This window comes from Astyanax mexicanus, chromosome 7, assembly GCF_023375975.1.
Source record: "Astyanax mexicanus isolate ESR-SI-001 chromosome 7, AstMex3_surface, whole genome shotgun sequence".
In the NCBI taxonomy this organism is placed as follows: domain Eukaryota; kingdom Metazoa; phylum Chordata; class Actinopteri; order Characiformes; family Acestrorhamphidae; genus Astyanax; species Astyanax mexicanus.
In genome coordinates, this window is record NC_064414.1 from 12244343 (window position 1) to 12266017 (window position 21675).

The 21675-nt window shown below is 36.3% G+C and overlaps 1 protein-coding gene across 3 annotated transcripts in view; it reads right to left on the reverse strand.

The window, feature by feature from the left end:
* Positions 1-1039: 1039 nt before the first annotated feature.
* Positions 1040-21675, reverse strand: part of slc29a1a (solute carrier family 29 member 1a) — a 65651-nt gene continuing 45015 nt past the window's right edge. For 2 of the 3 annotated variants that reach the window (XM_049481752.1, XM_007228752.4), the window contains exons 2-13: positions 15717-15804; positions 15548-15629; positions 14763-14947; positions 13559-13698; positions 11837-11971; positions 11599-11696; positions 10034-10115; positions 9608-9690; positions 8015-8123; positions 7832-7917; positions 3538-3737; positions 1040-1890 (exon numbers count right to left, since the gene is read on the reverse strand). In XM_049481752.1, coding sequence (XP_049337709.1) covers positions 1779-1890; positions 3538-3737; positions 7832-7917; positions 8015-8123; positions 9608-9690; positions 10034-10115; positions 11599-11696; positions 11837-11971; positions 13559-13698; positions 14763-14947; positions 15548-15629; positions 15717-15745 — 1341 coding nt within the window. In that variant the 5' untranslated portion in view covers positions 15746-15804 and the 3' untranslated portion in view covers positions 1040-1778. Of the gene's footprint in view, positions 1891-3537; positions 3738-7831; positions 7918-8014; positions 8124-9607; positions 9691-10033; positions 10116-11598; positions 11697-11836; positions 11972-13558; positions 13699-14762; positions 14948-15547; positions 15630-15716; positions 15805-17341; positions 17443-21675 lie in introns of those variants that run through there. The other variant, XM_007228753.4, reaches the window with a different exon arrangement.

The window sequence follows — 21675 nt, forward strand, 5'->3', positions numbered from 1 at the left end:
CTTTAACAATGGTCAATGGTCTGTTGGAAAATAACATCTGGCATGTGTGACTGTCTTCTATAAATTCTTTGTTTTTTTTTAGAGGAATAAAGGCACATAAAACCACCAAACATAAGTCTAGAATTGTATGAGAGATTCAGTATCATTACAGGATTTAAGCTGAGCACAAAGGGCAGAACACTATAGGTTAATGTAGGCTGGCAGTGCCAGTGTGTGATGATGTACACAGCCTGCGGTGGCTTTATACTGTTCATGTTGATATTAGAATTATATCATATCGACTAAAATATATTGTTATATTGTGTTTTGGTCTAATATAAAGGCTGAATGATATGGCCAAAAACTACCACATACTGTAACTGTGGTAAATAGCTTTCGGGTATCAGACAGCAGGTTCATAATAGCAAAACTGCATGCAACAGCTTTCTGTAATGCTGCTTTTAGGGGCATTACTCATTTTCAGTTCATGAACACTTAAAAAAAATCTTTGCTCACATATTAATTTTTTTATAATATCAGATATCTGTGGAATTCCCCTTTCACCCACAATAACTTTTTCTGGATTTATTCAGAGCTATCCTAAGCTCATTAATTCTCTAATACGATCTGGCTTTAATGATCTAAGGCCATGTTTAATGGCACATTCTGCACCCATTACTTTTCTCGACAAATGAATGAAGCAAAAAGAATATATAAATTGAAAAAGTCTCATTTAGTTCAGTCTGATAGGGACATTCACATTTCTGCAAACTAGCTTATCTAAACACATTCACTAAAAGTAAAGGGAAAAAACAAACTAGCCAGCTGCCCCATTATCCTTTATACACACAATTTTCAATTTGGTTGTTCTATTCTACCAAAGCTCATTCACAACATGACCCCTGCACTAATTTAGCAGCTGTGCCTGAAGAGAAAGTTGGCAGCATGTTCTGACCACAGCACCAACAGTGCCTTACCTTTGCTATTGAGCACCTAGTAAGTCTATGAATGTTAAAATAAAAGAAACATTGTTGCCATGAAAACATCAGGAACACAGAGATAAGCCAGTTAGGCATCTTGTTCTTCATTAATTAAACAAACGCATTCCACAAATAGTAACTGAACATATTAAAAAACATAAAAAAATAAAACAGAAGTGAGCTAAACTATAAAAAGGACTAAAATGATCATTAATTTGAACTGTCCATACGTAGTTTCAGAATAATAACTAGAGAAATTATTTTAAAGGCACGCTATGTCAACAATAATGCACCACTATTGTCCTCGTTTACAGCTGAAGTTCATACTGTCACTATGTATTACTATTACTTTAAATACAAACATTACAAATGATACTAGAGTAAGAGTAAGGCATTTTTAAAAAACAAACATCTCATCAAAAGAGCAAATGGTTCTTCTAATACTACACTAAACTCTCACTTCTCTCTTTAACCTCTAAACTTCTAAATACAAACAAAAATAAAACAGTCAAAATAAAATACAAATTGCTTTTGGCTTGTACAAATGGCTCAAGTGTATAACTGAGAACCTGATTCTTTTACACCAACATCTGCCTCCCCAACACGGTCTTTTCCAGTTTCCTGCAACTCTGCTTTGTGTGAATGTATAAGAACAATGCCGTAAAAATGAGAAGTCTTCCAATATAAGTAACATTTTCTGTTTTCTCAGATTGAGTCCAATTATTAATCTGTCTCTTCGTTTTCAGACTGGCACAGTTGGCAATGGTTTGTAACTTTCCCTAGGAGGCACCATGACGAGTGGCTGCAGAACCAAAGGTTCTAGATCATGGCCCTGAAGCCAAAGGACAGAGCTGCTCCCAGCGCCAGGCCCAGCGAGAGGAAGAAAGCCATGATGGCCCCTGCGGTCTCCGCTTCATGCTGGGACACTTTCCTGTGGGACACAGACGAAACAGCCCAATATTAGCAAACAGGAAATGGTTGCAGAAATTACCAGAAAAAACGATTCTCATAATCACACTGGAACCTGCGAGGAAACGTAGATCTTATCCATTCAGCTATTCAGCCAATTACAAAGCACACACGTACAGCTGAACAGCTGGGACAGAGCAGAGGACAACATTTTGGTTTTTAAATAGAAGCATCTCTGCTACACAGGAAATCATACACTTTGTTAGCAGTATCTACTGTTCTTAAACAATTCAGCGACTTCTTATGACACGTGGAGCTTATTGTAACACACTGAGGGGCTATTGTAAAGCTGACAAACAAAAAACTATATTCCTACATGAACCTTACAGTCTTAATACAAAAAATATATAATTATACATTAAAATCATGCAGCTCTACTAGCAACTATGACATACGCTATATTGTCAAAAGTATTCACACATATGACATTTAGTTACATCCCATTTTATTTCATAGGGTTTATTATAATGTTGGCCAACCCATTATAGCTATAACAGCTTCAACTCCTCTGGGAAAGATTTCCACAAGGTTTAGGAGTGTGTTTATGGAAATTTTTGACCATTCTTCCAAAAGCGTATTTTTGAGGTCAGACACTGATGGTGAATAAGGTCTGGCTCACAGTCTCTGTTCTAATTCATCTGTCTTTATGGAACTTACTTTGTGCACTGGTGTGTAATCATACAGTCCCCAAATTGTTTCCGCAAAGTTGAGAAAATTGTCCAAAATCTCTAGGCATGTTGAAGCATTAAGAGTTTCCAAAAGGAGGATACGAGCCCAACTCTTGAAAAACAACCCCACACTACAATAATTCCTCCTCCACCAAACTTTACATTTGGCACTATGCTGTTAGACAGGTATTGTTTTCCTGGCAACCGGAAAACTCACTCATCCATTAGTTTGCCAGACAGAGAAGCATGATTCATCATTTCAAAGCAACACATTTCCACTGCTCTATATGTCAGTGTTGGAGTGCTTTACAACACTGTGTCTGACGCTTTGCACTACGCTTGGTGATGTAAGGCTTTCAGGGAGCTGCTCGGACAGAGAGCTTCATGGAATAGGTTTCTATGCTCAACTGTTCTTGAGCTAATCTGATCTCTGTGTTCCTTAGAATCCGCTGACTCTGCTTAGTTATTTTACACTGACAGAGCGAGTTGCTGTCATTCCCAGTTGTTTCCACTGTGTTATAATATCACTGACAGTTGGCTGTGGAATATTTAAAGGTGAGGACATTTTAAGTCTGGACTTGTTGCACAGGTGCTGCATCCTATCACAGTACCACACTGGAATTCACTGAGCTCCTGAGAGCGACCCATTCTTATACTAATGTTTGTGGAAGCAGTCTGGATGCCTAGCTGTTTAGTTTTATACAGTTGTGGCCCAGAAAGTAAATGAAACCAAAATTCAATGATTTAGATGTGTAGGCAAATACTTCTAGCAATACAGTAAAGAAAGTGTGCTAAACAATTATTTTTAGTTATTTTAGATGTTACATTCCCAATTTAGACAAATATCAATCCATCTTTTGGAAGGTTTAAGGCTGTCAGAACCAGATACAGGAATTTAACAAACGGAGATGATTGAGTACAAAAGATGGCGTAATACTCACTTGGGTCCGAAGCACATGCAGAGGCTGGCCAGGTAACCGTTACTGAACGAGAAGAGGATCATGAAGATGATGTACCAGGCATCGTGGGCGAATACAACTGGCAGATAGTACCTGGGCTGCACGTTACACAGAACGAAGAGAGGGACGAACACCACACGTGCTATTACCAGAATGGGCAGCCAGATGCTGTCTTTGCCAGGCTGCGGGGAAACGAGAAAAAAAAACATATGTAAATATTTGTATTGGCACTATTAATTTATAGGTTCTGTTTTACGCATGAACAAAAAATATAATTGTGTAACATGTCTAAGTTAAACAGTGGTTCACAGTAACAACAGAAATGTAATTCGTTGCTCTACTTGAATGGGTTTTTTCCAGTATCTTTTCTGAAGAATTTAAATTTTTGGTTACTTTTAACCAGTGGCGTGCTGTGAATTTAGTGGGTATCCCTTCTGCAAACCATTATTAAGTACACACAAAAACTCACCAGTCAGGCCACCTATTACTGTGGATTAGTTTCACATTGAAGAACAGCCTTTAAAAGGGCTTTTTAATATGATGTGATACAATATTTGTCTGATTTGCAGCCGCAATTCCGTCATAGTTAGCTAACTAGTAAACTGAGCCAGCATGCACGCTGTTTTACGACTAATCAGCACGTACCCCTTCAGCAGAGCGCTCAGAAGGGGATAGACAGCAATAGCCCCGCCCCCGAAGTGAAAATCATGAATCTGATTGGTTACAACTTTGCTAACAGACTCATTACTACACCCTTCTTAAAATCAGGAGAAGGGTCCACGAGCAGACACAAGGGGACAGCTTTTTAAAAAGCTTTGATTAGTCAGTACCGCTGTCCGTCAGATAAGAGTCCTGTAGCAACTGAAAAACACAGACTAATTCTTTGAATTAGTTGCTGTTTTAGCATATTTTAGTAATATATATTTCCTGATTAAAAAATTATGTAATTATTTACATGCACTCTGAAGGGTTAGAAGGGCCTCATTGCACACCACTGCTTTTAACTGTTTTTAAAATCCAAATAAGAAATGGTCCATGCATATTATTAATTGCATGATTAATGATTATTATTAATGAATGTATAGTTATTAATAAATTATGCACAATTGGTAGCCTGTGAAGCAGAGACAATAATACTAATTTGTCCTATATTGTATAAAATAATTTTGAATATATGAATAAATGCAATTGAAAATACAGAGATAATTAAAATCATTAGTCAAACACACTTTGCATTGAATGGTGATCATCTATTACAGCAAAGACAGACTTAAATTATGAACAGGCTTATAATATAAATACTAGTTCATTGTAGAGAAAAGAGTTAAATATTGCTTGCTTACTAAAATCCAGCCCAAAAGCAACAATATTACTAGGATTAGCTGCTTAGCAGACCTCTAGTTCTTGTCTGGTTCAACCAGACTCTGAAGTCTGGCTTACTGTATAAAGCCTGGCTTAACATTCTTCTGATAAAGCTACTTCATCAGATATATCTTCAGTATAGTTTTTTTTATTAAAGGATTAAATGTATGACTTTAGCATTGTCAGCACACTATCTCAGCTAAGGTAGAGGAAGACCTCATTCTTAACAACTCGATTAGCTCTGGTCACAGCACTGCCTCAGCATTCCATTCATTCAATACTATAACTGTTTCTTCACGGTATCTAAAATAGTTCTCGTAGGAAATAACTTAGTGCTCCCCCACCAGTCCCCAGCATGCAGTCTCATTCTCATAATTCCTTCAATTAGATTGTACTCAGAAAGAGGGGGGTGGTGGAGGATGAACAGCTTTCACATTGAGCCAGAGGTCAGACCAATTACACATTAGACATTTAACTGAAGCACATGAAGCTGGAACAGCTGACAGTAGTTTGTGTGTGTGTGTGTGTGTTTTACTTGAGATATTCTAGAAATACTGATTTTCTTCCCATGGTTGTTGTTTAAGATTTCTTAAGGTTTCTTAGACTTTTCATGGTAGTTGATAAATGTAAATCACTTGATTACCTATACTGGGCCTACAAACTGCCATTATGAGGTTAAGCCAGACATTGTTGTAGTAAAAAGAGAGTTAAATCTGAGCTTTATAACTACAAATCAGACTTGTTTGAATGAGTCAAATCTGTTAAAATGTATCTTATTGAACTGTGCAATCCAGAAGAACCATAGGCCTATTTCTTAAGAAAACTGTTTATTAAGAATGGAACTCCAAAGTGTAATAAGATGTGAGGGTGCTCATGTGTCATGTCACGATCACAGTGTGATTTGTTATTTTGCTATATTGTGATTATCGCGCCATAGCTTTATATAAAATAAAAATAGCATTAAAAATGCAGGCCTACGTCACAGACCATTTTCTTGAATCAGGGTTGGGCTTAGGAAAATGGTCTCTGCTCTAAACTGTACTGTACGGTAACTTAACTGAATAAAGGAATGACTAATCTAAACCTGACAGAGTAAACTATTTAAAATGAGTTTTTAAAGATTTAACAGAAGCTGCATAGTGTAATCATTGTAAGTCGCTTTGGACAAAAGCGTCTGCCAAATGTAATGTAATGTAAAGTAATGTAATATCTAAAAATATTACACAAAATAATTTAAAAGCTTATTTTAAAAGCTTTTTATGCAGAAAATGTGTAAATAAGTACAAAATACATAAACACATTTTTCAGGATATTGAAAATCTTTAGTCCTTACTAGGGGTGTAATGATGCACTCTTTTTAGATTTAATTTTCTGGATTCACGGCTAATTGTTTTCCCACAATATTTGGAACAAATTTGGAATGACAAGAAATAAAGAGACTTTTTTATTTTTTTTATATTTCTTAAGTGTTTAAACAATGCAAAGTGCACCTTATAAAAATGTTTGCTGTATACATATTTTATTGGCACTATATTGTTTAACATGTCTAAGCCTCATCTTTATTGAAGAATTAAATTTTTAGTGACTTTTTCTGCATTTAAAATTCAAATATTTTTCTTTTCATTATATCTTACTACTACATTATTTAAGTATGGAAGCCCATTTCCGCCACCTGAAGAAAAAAAAAAACGTCCTCAACTAAGTCATAATTATGAGATAGTAAGTCATAATTATGAGATAGTAAGTCATAATTATGAGATAAAAAAGTCATCTCATAATTATGACTTTCTATCTCATAATTATGACTTTCTATCTCATAATTATGACTTTCTATCTCATAATTATGACTTAGTATCTCATAATTATGACTTTCTATTTCATAATTATGACTAGTATCTCATAATTATGACTTTTTATCTCATAATTATGACTTACTATTTCATAATTATGACTAAGTATCTCATAATTATGACTTACTATCTCATAATTATGACTTACTATCTCATAATTATGACTTAATATCCCATAATTATGACTTTTCTATCTCATAATTATGACTTAGTTGAGGACGTTTTTTTTTCTTCAGTTGGCGGAAATGGGCTTCAATACACAAGAGCCAAACCCAAACCCGGAGAGCCAAAACTCACCCTGCATGCTGCCCAATGTCACAGGTAACATAATAAACGGCGGAATAGTCTGTTCCCAATATGCACATTGTGATGCATTGTGTCACGATGCTTCTTTACACCCCCTAGTCCCTACACTAAAACCTTGTTAAAAAGGTAGTTTAATCTCAGTAACTCACCCTGGTAGTAATTTGATTATGATAGTACTGTGAGGCTCTAGTATGGTCACATGATAATCATGAGGGAAATTAGAGGAAATTGTATTAGAAAAGCAGCAGGGACTAGCTCTGAGCATGCAAAAGAAGTTTCAGCTAGAAGTCTGGGTTAGGGGTTGAGATTGTGTCCAACACACCCTAATAACTCGTCCTACAGGACAGTTTCATCACTGCTTTAACAAAACCTGCGTTGCCTTACAGCCTGTGCACAAATTGCTAACATGTGTGTTGAGGATTTACCAAAACGTATGAATCATGCCTCTCAACACAGGCTCTTTTCCAAGGTTCCCCCCCAATACAATGGGCATAGATGTAGGGGAGTATTTTCTATGAGAGTTCACTGGAATGGCTTCGTGTTTCAGTTTGTTTCGAGTATTTAACACGCTCAGTGCAGAATGTTCTTTTCACTCACACACCAGGAAAAATCCCTGGAACAGCTCATTTAATACTCAGCCCAGATGTTGATGTTGGATTCTCAACCAAGGAAAGAGATTTTGTGACTTAAACAAGGCTAAAAGTTCACATACAAGCTTTCTTTCCTTCTTTCCTTTATTAATAAATGAAACCACTTACCCACATACACACTGCAGTCAAGCTCCTTCCAGCCCAGTCCATCAAATTGAAGAGCAAGAAGCAGGACACAGGAATGAAGTAGGTGTCTGTGAATATAACAGTAAACCATTGGGTAAGTAAACTGGCGATGATGAGCACTGCAATAAATATAGGTACAATTTGTTCACAAAACATGCTTTTTACCCCAAATCTCATCATTTTTCACAGTGGACTTAACCTCCACAGTCACAGCAGGGAACGTGCCAATGGTGATCGTGAAGACAAAGCACACAGACAGAGCCATCACCCAGATCTACAGCAGAGCAGGAAAATTACAGGGAATAATAAATACATGACAATGGATCTACAAAAGATCATAATATTCCAACAAGTCAAGAAAGTTGCTGTTTTTACTGCAAATATTTTTTTTATATTGATTCATATTGTTTTTTTATCAAACTAAATAGAAACAGCAGAACTCTGAGGTACCAGGTATATAAACACAAATATACACAGGAATGAAACTTGGTGGGCAAGTTTGACATTTTGAGAGATGTAAATGATATAAATCTGTACCTGACTGCATAAATAACTCTTTCTGACTACAGTTTGAAAGCAATTCTAGCTTCTAGTTTGTAAGTTTTAGAGGGGTCACATTAAAGGTCTTTGAACAGGATAGCCTTATTGACGTATTGCGTGCCATACTGGTTATGCAGATATTACTACAGCACATTGTTCTCAGCAGTATATAGAAGAAGGCACCCACAATAGACAAGAAAGCTCTAGGAGACCTACACAAAATCACAGACAGGAAGAACTGACAAATTGTCCAACATGCACCGAGTGACTCAACAAGACTCCAGAGATTTAAAGGCGATGGCCTCCTGGTAATGCCAACACCACTGGCAGACGGCTGCACAACACAGAACTACATGCTTGCAGCCCATTAGTATGACTGACCAGAACACCACATTAACATCACCAAATACTGAAACAGTGGCATTCCAGACTGTCATTGAGTGACTCCAAATGGCAGCAGGTCACCTTCAAAAAGGAGTCCTGCTTTTGTTATGGAGGAGACAACAAAAAAAATGTGTGTGTAGTGGCACTGTGGTCAATGCCAATGGTTTGTCACGAATGTCATAGTGTTGGGTGTAACTTGGGTGTACAACAGAATAATGTTTATCCACATACTGGTACTGTCTGAACTGTTTCCTTTGGCGACAGAGATACTACGCCATGGCCGGCTGCATCTTCAAACCATTTCCCTGATTAAAAATATGTGGGATTCTATTGGATGCACTATTAACACTCCACCCCTACTGAAAAGATCTGCAGGAAGTGTGTGAGAATATTGGGAGTTACATGGGATGAATTATTACAGGACTCTATTAGGAACATCTCCAATGCCATGCCAAGACATCTGGCATGTTGTAGGGTTACACAGGTGTTAGACACTACTTCTGTATATGCAATTCAATGAATATTGCACAATATCAGTCTCAATGTATCATCATTTACTGTTAGTGGTGACATATGTCTTCCTTATAACAGCACTGCAACCTGACAATTCCCTCGGTGTGTAACTATTTATTTACGAGAAGTGTGTCAACAGGGAAAAGCTGCTGGAATGTGTGTTACACTGAACTGGTGGCCCAGGTGGCTAGAGCAAGTGTTTCTCTGTCTATTTCTGACAGCAGTCCTAATGGATGTGAATAAATAAGAACACTAAGAGACTCCCTGACCCACCAGGCCACATGAAGATGCTTCAAACCACAGGAAAAAATGGTAAGTTACCTTTTTGAAGATGGCAAACACAGACACTGTATGTGTGTCCTCATCAGTGAGACTCACTACAGGTCTCTTCTCTCCAGCGGCTTCTGTGGAGAAAACATTGACAAATCATTTTCTTTTTCGATATCTTAAACATCATCATTAAAACTGATGATGGCTCACTGATAAATCAAACTAAAATCAAAGGGTGAATTTAAATCAGGTTCTATCTAAAGAAACATTCAAACACAGTATCAGCAGGACTAAACACACATGCAGCGTCCGCGTTCCAGATGGTTTGAGGTTTGGTGCAGACTTTAATTAAATACATTCCTTGGCCGCTGGGTCGGGTAGAGTTAGAGCGAGAGCTTGTTTGCTAACTTTTTTCCTGTTTGGAGCAGTTGAGACTTTTTAACATACTCTACAACAGCGAGTAAACAGATATTCTACCTTTACTCAACAAGTCCATCTTGTTCTCCTCATCACTGCCGGGTCTGGGGCTACTGGTGTCTGAGTAATACTGGAAAAACTCCTGCGGGACAGAAAAACAAAACTTTGTAAAAGCCCAGAAACCTACTGTCTGTACAACAAAACTGATTTCTTTATGTAACAGGGTGTTTTATATTTAATACTGTATTACCAGTTTATTAGGTATGTTCATTGGTCATTAAAAAACAGAATGAATATGGTTTTTACACTTGGCATGTAGAGCACTTTTCCAAGTACTACTACAGTCCTGGATTTACATTTTCATATACACTGAGCCAAGGAATCTCACACTGGTGCACTGCTACAACAGCATTAATGTGCTTAATTACAGCATTTGATATTGTTATGGTTTGGTTATTAAGGAGTGTACACATCAGGCAGTGTCTACACATTGGTAAGCAGACACAGCAGTGGCTAAGAAAAAAAAAAAAAAAATTCAAGAAAGAAATGCATTGTTCTTATTAGTGTCAGTCAGTATTGGAAAAATATTTGTTTTTAGTTAGTGTTTATGCTAATTATTTCTTTTTTCCTCACTCTTCCTCAAACAATACTGGTCCTTAAACATACTACCCTTTAAAATATTAAAGATATTACTGTACACATCTCTGGAAAAAATAAGATACATACATATGTTTGAGCAAAATCAACATGGTTGTTTTTTTTATAAACAACTGACAACATTTCTTCTATTGGTTTTATTCTGTTTTTTAAAGCTTCATAATAGCTTTGATTTACATTTCTGCTCATTCATCTCTTCTCCACTGGTTAAACAACAGCAATTACAGGTTGCTGAACTAAATACTTAAAGACTAAAGACTAAAAAGTGTTTAAAAGTTTAGAAACAATCTGCATTTAATGATCTTGGCCAAGATTATTTAATATTTCATGACCTCTATGCATGATCTACATCTGAATGCTGTGTGAAGGCATTTACACCCCCCTCCTCCATCAGCGGAAAGGAACACACCAAGACCACTACTAACATATTATTTCACTAACATGGGTTGGAGTGTGGCACTGTGTACAGCATGTCCAGAGAGTATAGGTACTCTAACTGCTAAAACAAGACTAATATACTGGGAATTAAATAATTCTTTCCCTAGTAACAACAACAACAAAAAAATTAACAGCAATTGGTAACACTTTATTTGATGGTCTATTATAGACTCTATACTAAACTCCAAAACTAGTTGAATGTAAATTATTCTCTATAGAACCTAAACCTACACCTAACTCCAAGCCTAAACCAAACCATGAATCAACTCTAAAATCTAGCCTTAACCTAAACCTTAATCTACACATTAAACCTAACCCTAAAATGCTAAGATTAGAGTTGAAGTTTAAGTCAGATGTAGGATTACATTTAATTACGAATAATTCATTTTCACCTTAGAGTTCAGATGCATTGATTATACATGCAGTTGAACGTAAGTTAAGAATGTAACAACGAACCATCCAAATAAAGTGATACCAAACATTCTTATAATACTAAAATTACTCAAAAAGAAAACAGCTTTGGCTTGTACCATCTTTGGCAGGGCATGGTAGGAGATGATGGCTAGGAGTATTACAACACAGGCAGTGATGAAGTATCCAAAAGCACTGTCCTGCAACTTTGAGCCAGCTGGAAAATAAAAACAGGAGAGAGGTCATGACTCTACAGATCAAGGCAATAGTAACTTAAATCAGAAACCTTGCAGAGGAGTGAAAAGCAGGTGATTGGTTTATGACTGGTTTGTGTGAGGGAAAAGTTTGAGTACTCACTGGCAAGAGCGCAGATCATGGAAAACGCTGCGAAGGCTCCAGCCAGCCCCTGGCCGCTCATTATGGGAGTTGTATAGGAGGCTGGGAGCATTCCTGCCAGACCAAACAGGCTACCCTGCAGAATCGCACCGAACGCTGGAGAGAACAAGAGATAAGCATTGAAGAGTGATGAGGAATTCTTATGAAGATGCTGTCAAAACAACAGGTGGAAAACTCAACAAACAAGAACGTTAACATTAGGAGCGTGTTAAAAAATGATTTTTAAAATTCAAATCAAATCTTAAAATAAATGATCCAATACTGATTTATATAAACCCGAGATATAACTTTAAAATTATTTATTTTTTTCCTGTGTGTTGATGGCATCCATCTGCAGGGCTGGAGAGACAGCTCCAGCTAGAAGTTTTACACCAGCAGTTTCCAGAAATGCTGTAATTTTAAAGAAGCTAAACTTAAAACATTATCAACTAGTTTCAATATTTCACACTCAAAGTTACAAAAGCCTTCTAGAATAGTTAAACAAGATGTGTTTAATTATTAGTAAATTTATATCTCACTCAAGTTTAGTGAACAAGTTTCAGTTTCCACCCTAAATAAACTTGAGCTGGGCAATATATTAATATTTCATCGTATTTTTTTTTTCATTTTGTATTGACAACATGTCAAAACATGATAAATACTGTGTATGGTGGTAATAGCTTTAAATATCATGATATAATATTTTTACCATATCACCCAGCACCATCGGGATGTGATTACGTACACCAAGGGTGGTGGCTGGCTATACTGTTTATATCAATATCGGAAATTCATTGTATTGGCCAAAATTAAGAAATATATTTTGATATATATTTTGGCCATATCGTCCAGCACTAAATGCACTAGACCAGCAGTTTCAAAACTTGCTGTATTTTTTGAGAAGCTAATGTTAATGACAAGAATACAACCCCCACCCCTTAGTGTTCCTAAGGCCTGTAAGACTAGTTCAAAAAATACGTCTCATTTTTAGTCAATTTAAATCTCAATTGTGTTTAGTAATCAAGTTGGTGTTCAAATTTTCCCTGACTTTCTGTTCCACCCTAAATAGTTTCAAACCATTCTGTAGTTTTAGGGAGGATAATGTTAACAATTATTTTTTTCCCTCCCTCGGTGTTACTAGAGCTTGATACACTAGTTAAAAAGATGGGTTTCATTTTTAGTAATTCACATTTAGCTCGAAAACACGTTAGCTTTTGTTGTGTGGAAGTGTGTTATAGTATGTTTATATTACATATATACTGCTGTCTTTGGGTTAACTCTTCTTGTAAACACTAAAATATTTAATAATGAAAGGAACATTAGTTCTCTGAAAATATATAGCTGAAATATATTACTAAATTAATTGATATCAAATCCATTTAGAAATCAAATTGAATCACAACCTGGTGGATCAGTGGTGATACAGAGCCCTAGTTAACAGGACATAAAAACAACCCTCACAGGAATTTAAAAAGTTTCCACTACACGTTCCCTTTTATGTTGACTCTTCAACAGCTGGACTCTCTAAACCAGTATGTAACAATAACAACATCATCAAAGAAGTCACGTCTATGATGTTGACCCCATCCTCCTCTAACTCAAAGAATGAAGCTGAACCAACACACAGTGACCTGACCCAGAGAGACTCCCCCAGCACCATGAGGAATGGAGCGGGCTGTTTCAGGGGGCAAAGCGGGCACTCACAGTTGATGCAGACGATTTTGATCATGGTGAAAGTGAAAAAGGGCAGAGGCTCCATGTCCACCTTCACCAATATAGCAGTAATTAGAAACACCACCAGAATGACTGAGAGACTCCCAGAGATCCTCAGCTTCTGAGGGATCCTGAGAAAGGAGGAAGTGAGAGGGAGGAGGAGGGAGAAAAGAGAGAGAAGGAGAGAAAGAGGGAAGGGGGGATGTTGGGGGAGAAAGGGAGAGAGCATAGGATCAACATTCCTGAGATACTGTGTTTGGGGAGTAAGAGGGTGTATACGGGACCCCTCCCAAAGCGTGTTAATTAAAACAAACATGCCATCAGAGTACATGAACTATATGAACGATTTAGAATTACTACATCCTTCACTCACGAACTCTGAGCTCGCCAAAAGCAGTAAATTCGACCTGTGAAAGAGGCTGAGAGCGTAGATAAGGCTGACATGCACTCCCTAGATTTGATTAGAAGTTAGAGGTGGACCTGGTTCAAAATGAAAAAAATCTGGATGACCTAAAATAATCTATCTGAAGGTCTGGTGTGATAAAGAGTCAATTAATTATATTAATAAAAAATATATATATATACAGTATGGAATAGGGCTGCACGATTTTGAAAACAATTGACATTACAATATTTTGTTGTTCGTGATTTTTTAAATATTACAATGCAATCTGTGAATCAATAAATGGTCCTGGCTAGACATCATCTTAATGTAAATATGAACATTGTACATTTTTCATAGTATCTGGCAGCAAAAAAGCTTTAAATATATAATTTTACATTGTATGTCATGTAATGTGAAGATTGCACTTGCGTACATTATGATGGTGTTGCTAAAACAATATATTGTGCATCCCTTGTGTGTTGTAAGATTTCTAGTGTCTCATTGTAAATGTATTGGTGTCGGTGAAAGCACCACTAACAGACTGCTGCTCACTTCTTCAAATGTTGTCAAGCCAAGCCTACATTTATTTGACCCTTGATACCATAACTGGGATTCAGTGGTCAGTCTTTATAGGGGTCTGCAACATTATAAATGAATAATTTTCCTACTACTGCTCCTGACATTATTTCATATTATGGGTAATTTACAGGGGGCAAACTGCTTTTATGTATATCTTTCATAAAAGTGGTAAAACTCATGTAGTGAACGGGTTTTTTAGCAGAAAGCAAAAGAAAATTTCATCAGTTTCACCTCTGATGGATGAAGGAGTTGAGACAGGTAAAGATGAGCAGTGGCACCATGGCACATAAGGTCATCACATTATTGAACTTGGCCTCCAGGACAGTACGTGTGTCACCTCCTGCCTCTGAGCTGTTGGATGTCTGGTTTTGTGCAGCCCCATTCGTAGACGTTTCTTTTAGCCGGCTGGTGAAATACTGTGGAGAAATTATTGAATCATTTCTGTGTTTTCTGACAAACCAATATTTTAAAAAACACAAATGAACAGTTTGTACACTGTACACTGAAATTAGGACCAGTGCAAATGATCAAACCTAAGCATTTAAATTTGTAAACTGAACAGATTCAATCCACGTTTTGGATAAACAAATGAATTGTTTAAATTATTTCTTAACCCTCTATAGCATGGTATATATATTTGTTGGGAAAGAAATATTTTAGACTACTTTTTTGGAGGCTGCGGATCGCTGTTGATGCATCAAAGCATTTTAGAACCACTGCTTCAGTATAATTTCCTTTGTGCCCGAAGGCAACAAATAAAAAAATCACTGTTTTAGTAAGTAAATGAAAAGAAAATAGCCACTGAAAGGACAGTGTAACAATCCAAAAAAGGTTTTTTGGTGTGCTGCCTGAGGGAAAAATCATGCCATAAAGGGTTAAGGACTTTCTGATACCGTGGGTTAAATAAACATCATCTGGATCTAATGACACAGAAAAAGTCCAGTTTGTAAACATCATAAAAAACTATAAAATTCTAAATATAACTAACCAGAGACGGCTGTAACAAAAATAATTACCATGGTGGCAGTCATGAAGAAGTTCCATGGCAGGAGAGTTCCCAGCCCCAAGATGAAAAAGATGATCCATACTGCGTTGTACCTGCCAGAACACACACACACAAAACATGACACACCTGTACATTTTCAGTCTTCAGCACCTTGACCAGTGTGGCCAGACACTGCTCACCTGTCTCGAGGAGTATTAATTGCAGTCATTGTTCTTCTGAACGGAGTGGATCACTGCTCTGCTTCAAAGGCTGGGATCAAATCTGTAACTACAGAAATATTACAATCAAATTACAGGCACATTAAAACATGCTTTAATTTGTTTTATAACATTAAAAATGTCTTAAATAACACTGAAGTGCACTTTCATAACTATCTAATGCACCAACCTACACAGTAGCAGTGGGACAATATATTGATATTGCAATATATCGTATCGATTCAATCGTATCGTATGGATGCATGGCGTCAAATGTCAATATTGTATTGAAATACAGGGCTTCAAACTCCCAAAGTCCCCCCTATTTAACATACTAAAGTTACTGCTTCAGTACTACACATACACATACATGACACTAACCATAGGGTAAACCTGCGGTGAAGATTATTGGCAGTCAAATTCTATTAAACTGACACCAATAACTTCAAAATTCCTGGGGTTTGATCATTTAGGAGTATGTTATCCTCCTTAGTATCACAGATGATATGATGTATCGTAGAGAATTGTCTTGTGATATCATTGGGCAATGGATGGTGATATTTTCCAATTTCCCAGCCCAACACAAATTAGGGCTAAAATATATAGTTAAGTTAAAAAAAAATCACACAGACATACAAGTAATTATAACAGGTTCTGTTTCCCAGACCAGAATAAAGCTTTGTAAAGGACTACACAACATTTTTAATAGAAAAAATACCCATAGTCTACGACAAGGCTTAATCTTGGTACGAGACACAGACCCATAGGTCCATTGTACATGTTATACAGAACACAGCAGTGATCCCGAACACCAATTTCCTGTTGGAAAGAATCTGAACTTTGAGGCAGAAAATCCCACACCCTCTGGAATCTAACAGCATTTTAATATACAGCAAAATTCCACTCATAATCATTAAATCCTAAAGTCAACCTATGGGTTAGCTAATCAAAACATACCTGCACTTACAGCACTACAAATATTACTTTGCATTTGAATGTGTTTTTTCCCCACAACCCCTCAGAAATTGTTGCTAAATATTATTTAGTGTAAAAAGGACTTCGGATCTTGTATATTTAAAACAAGTTAATCTTTCATGACCAACACCAATTATTTAGACATCAACTGGTTAAAATGAACAGATTAATATTACACTGACATTAACACTTACACTCTAAAACCATGATTCCACCAGATAAGTCAAGAAAGAGTTACATTTTACTACTACTCGTGTTTAAAGCTTTACTTGGGCGTATATGTTGTAATACCCTTAGCTAAAAGCATGGCATGCGTGTAATACACCACTGGAATCCTAACATCAGCAATTACTTGGTTTCATTAAGCAATAAACGAGAGTAAGAAACAGGCTTAACAAGTTATCATATTTTTATAAAATAAAAGGAAATAATTCTGCTGTAAAAATACAGGACAGAGTGCAACAGTATATAATATAATATAATATAATGACTAATATTATCTAATTTCTAAATGCATACATCAAAAATGCAAACAATCTGAAGTTCAAAATGAGCCAAAAATCCAGCACATAACAGTTTTCCAAATACAAACAATTTAGATAGAGAGAAAAACAATATAAAACAAGTCTTACACTATGATTCCTCTTACGATGGCGATAGCTGCTCAACAAAGCCAGTCTTGTGCTGAATGAGAAGGGACAGGGGAAGCCCTACTTTCCTGACCCAGCCTCTACAGCCCAGCCCACCCAGCACTGCGAGTAAGAAAGCTTCACTGCACTGAAGATGAACTAAAGGAAGCTTTAAAATGCCACGCTTCATCACGCTACACATGGCTCCAAATATTTGAGCTATGATTGGAAAAATAAAAGTTAAATAAAAGTAAAATGATATATAGCATTTTCTATATTAGATGATTTGAGAACCATGCGTGATGAGGAATTTCAGTATAATTATCTTTGACGTACAGTACTACAGGTGCATCTAAATAAAATAAAATGGAAAAGTTCATTACAAAGAAAATTGTAATTTTATATTTGATCAGTGGGTGCTTTTGGCAGGTGCCAAGTCCTGCTGGAAAATGAAATCTACATCTCCATAAAGCTTGTCAACAGAGGGAAGCATAAAGTGCTGTAAAATATCCTGGTAAATGCTGCACTGACTTTGGACTTGATATAACACAGTGGATCAACACCAGCAGATGACATGACTCTCCAAACCATCACTGGTTGTAGAAACTTCACACTAGACCTCAAAGCAGCTTAAACTGTGTGTCTCTCCACTCTTCCTCCAGACTCTGATCCCTTGATTTACAAATAAATGCATACAAAAATGATGCGAGGGTGTGCTCCAGCACATGGATCTTTAGAGTCACTTAAAGCACACAAACAAATCTTTTGCATACAGTACTAATCAAGAGTTTGTAAATGAATACTGAAGTCATCCAGACTATGAATGAACACATAATAAATCATGTAGAAACTTAAAAGTGTTAAACAAACCAAAATACTCTGTAAAGCATTTAGATGCTCTTATCTGAGGTGCTGTTAACTTGCGGTTTCTGAGGCTGATAACTCTGATTAACTTTTCCTGCACAACAGAGGAAACTCTTGCTCCTCCTTTTCTAGGACGGTTTCCTAGAGCCAGTTTTTGTCAGTTTTTACGACTGCACTTAACGATACTTTCAAAAGTTCATGAAATGTTTTGGATTGACTGACCTTCATTTCTTAAAGTATTTTTTTTACTTACTTAACTCTTGATAAGTTTAGCACAGCTGTTAAATGAAAGCCATTCCAGGTGACTCTACCTCATAAAGCTGACTGAGAAAATCCAGCGAAGATGTGCAAAACTGTCATCTAAGCAAGAGGTGCTACTTTGAAGGATCTAAAATATAAAACATATTCTGTTTTGTTTAACATGTTTTTGTTTACCAAATAATTCCATATGTTTTTCTTCATAGTCTGGATGTCTTCAGTGTTAATCTACAATGCAGATAACAAATTAAATAATGAAAAGGCACTGAATGTAAGGTTTGTCCAAACTTTTGACTGATACTTTTTGACTGATTTTTGACTGATACTGATACACACATGCACACAAAAATATTTTTGTATCCCAAGTAATATGCTTATAATTACACTGTGATTTAGTCAATATCAAGCATTTTTCAAATGAAAGCATCATGGTGAGGTTTTCCATATGAAGTAATTTGTTTATTTCATGCACGCTTTACACATGGCCCAATAGAAAAGGCACTGAATGCCTTTTTGCATTAGTGACAATCAGCAGCTGCTTTAAAAGAACCTGTGTGTGTGTAGGCGAACAAAGAGACACCACTCAAATCTCATCCAAACAAAGCAGGACAATGCAGAGCTCGATAAAACAAACAGCAGGACTTCACTCTATATACAATTTCAACACCAAGACATTTTCCATTTGCCACAAAATGCTTCCATTAAAAGAGGTTTACTCCAAAGCACTCAATCACACAACTGTCTACTGAAATAGCTCTGACCTCTGGACAGCATCAAACATATATTACATTTTGTATTACTAAACTTCCATTTGAACTTCTCAGAAAATGATTCATCAAGTATCTGTGACATTTAAAAACATTTTAATCATTTCCCCTCATCTCCGCCCTTAAAAAATAATTAAAAACAAACATTTTTTTTTAAAACAGGGTATATTGCATTGATGCTACACAGTCTTTCATGGCTGTCAATTATCAAATATCCAAACAAACTCAAGTGGAAGGAAAATAGGGATGGGGGCCTAAATTTGCGGTATAATGTCAAGAACGATACACATCTCAATCAGGAATTACGAATTAATATATTGCAATACAGTAAGCAAAGCAATCAAGATTGTTTAAATCAAATAAAAAAAACTGTCATAGAATAAAGAACACGTAATATTAATATACTAAATATTTATTAAAATCGGGATAAAAGACTATTTTACTTTTTCTTCCATTAGAACTTTGATTTCTAAAGACAGAGTATAACACTGATATCTAGTGGGTGGATGGTTAGCATTAAATTGTCCACTTCTGACACATCTGCACATGTAATCTAATAATTAACATTTGCTACTGTGTTTTAAAAAAAAATAATACATTGCAGTAAAGCACAATATGACAATAGTATACAATATTGAGATTTTTACACCCCTAGTGCTCAAATAGACAAAAGCAGCAGCTTAGTAGACACAGGGTTTCGAATGCTAAACTGCTAGAGCATGTTCTTTTTAGGAAATTCTGAAAAGTTGATTTGCGACTGCACTTAAAGACACTTTCAAAAGTTGTGACCTTCATTTCTTGAAGTATTTTTTCAAGTATTTTTCAACTTATCAAGTAACTCTTGATAAGTTCAGCACAGCTGTTAACTGAAAGCCTGAATTCCAGGTGACTCTACCTTATAAAGCTGAAAAGTTGATTATTGTGGCTTCCTTGCTCTATTATAACTTCATTACTCCACAGAACTAGTTTTCAAAATGTATCAGGCCTCCTTTGAAAAATTCTGACAATAGGTTTTCTGGTGAGGATGCAGAAAAAGCCTTTTAACTGACTTTCTAGTAATCCTACGAGCAGTTCCTTTGTTCATCTAATTTGTCTTGGGAAGCTTCATAACTGCAGTTCACGGTAATTTGTCAAATACATTATGCACTGAGGAATCATCCACACAAACAATACAGTACCAGTCAATAGTTTGAAAACACATTATCATTCAATGAATCCCCCCTAAATTGTAAATGAATACTGAAGTAATCCAGACTCTGTAATACTAACTTTAGTATTAAAATACAATGTAGATTTCATGAAAAATTAAAAGGGTGAGCCCAAATTTTGATTGGGAAGTGTATGCCTTTTCCTGCTTTGTGTGCATCTATTATTTTAATGTTCAAAGCTTCTTAGAGTCCCAGTGGCTGACTGTTGGTATAAAATCTAATTTGGATTAGATTATCTCCTACTTAATCGATTGTAACTATCTACATCTACAAACTCTGAACAGGATGTTCCAATCTCTGGTATCAGCGTGAAATTGTATTATCACACCCCAGCAAAAGTCAGGAATGCTAATGACTGACCAAGTCAGGATAAAAGCTTGGACCAGATCTTACTGCAGCCATTGGAGACTTAAGACTGGACTCTTGCTTGCTGTGGACAAAACTAATGAAAAAAAGTGAGCAAAGCATTGCACCATGTCCTTTAAAATGACCCCTAATAGATTTTGCATGACATGACCAATAAGGCGCATGGGAGGAGGAGGCACATTCTACGTCTGCAGTAAATTCTATAGGTTAGTTGTTCTCAGATTTAGCAGCATTTCATTAAAACAAGGTCCAACAGTCAGCTAAACAACTACTAAAATATATTCCTGGAAACAAGACCAAAAAGCAGCATATTTATATGCGTTTTGTAACAATAACAACTCTAATGTGAGAAAACTGCTTTACACACAAAACCAGCTAAACTTGATAAATACCCTGAATCACGGTCCACTTTGTCTGCAGTGTGAAAACATTTTTCTAAGTGGTTTGGATTTTTGGATCAATTATAGGAAGTTTTTCAGCCTTAACAAACCAGAGCGAAAAAGATGTGTTGTACTGAAAATCATCTCTTGGCACATGTGCTGGCATGTCCTGCAGCAGTATCTACTGTAACTGTACATTAATCAATTTAATTATTTATATTATTTATAAACTGAAATGAAAGGAATCAGAGGGAAATCAATTACCCTCAATCCGCTGCGAAACTCGCACGCCTGTGAAAGGGAAAACTTAAAAAAGCAACACACTGAATTGACAGAATACTGTATACTATAAACCAATCAATGCAAAGTATAGGAAGCTACAGCTGAAAAAAGGATGTAGGAAAAGTCTGTAGTTAGGCCTGGACAATAATTCGATATCGGTATTTATCGCGATAAGAAATGTTTCAATAACGGTGATATCAGTTTTGTGGTAT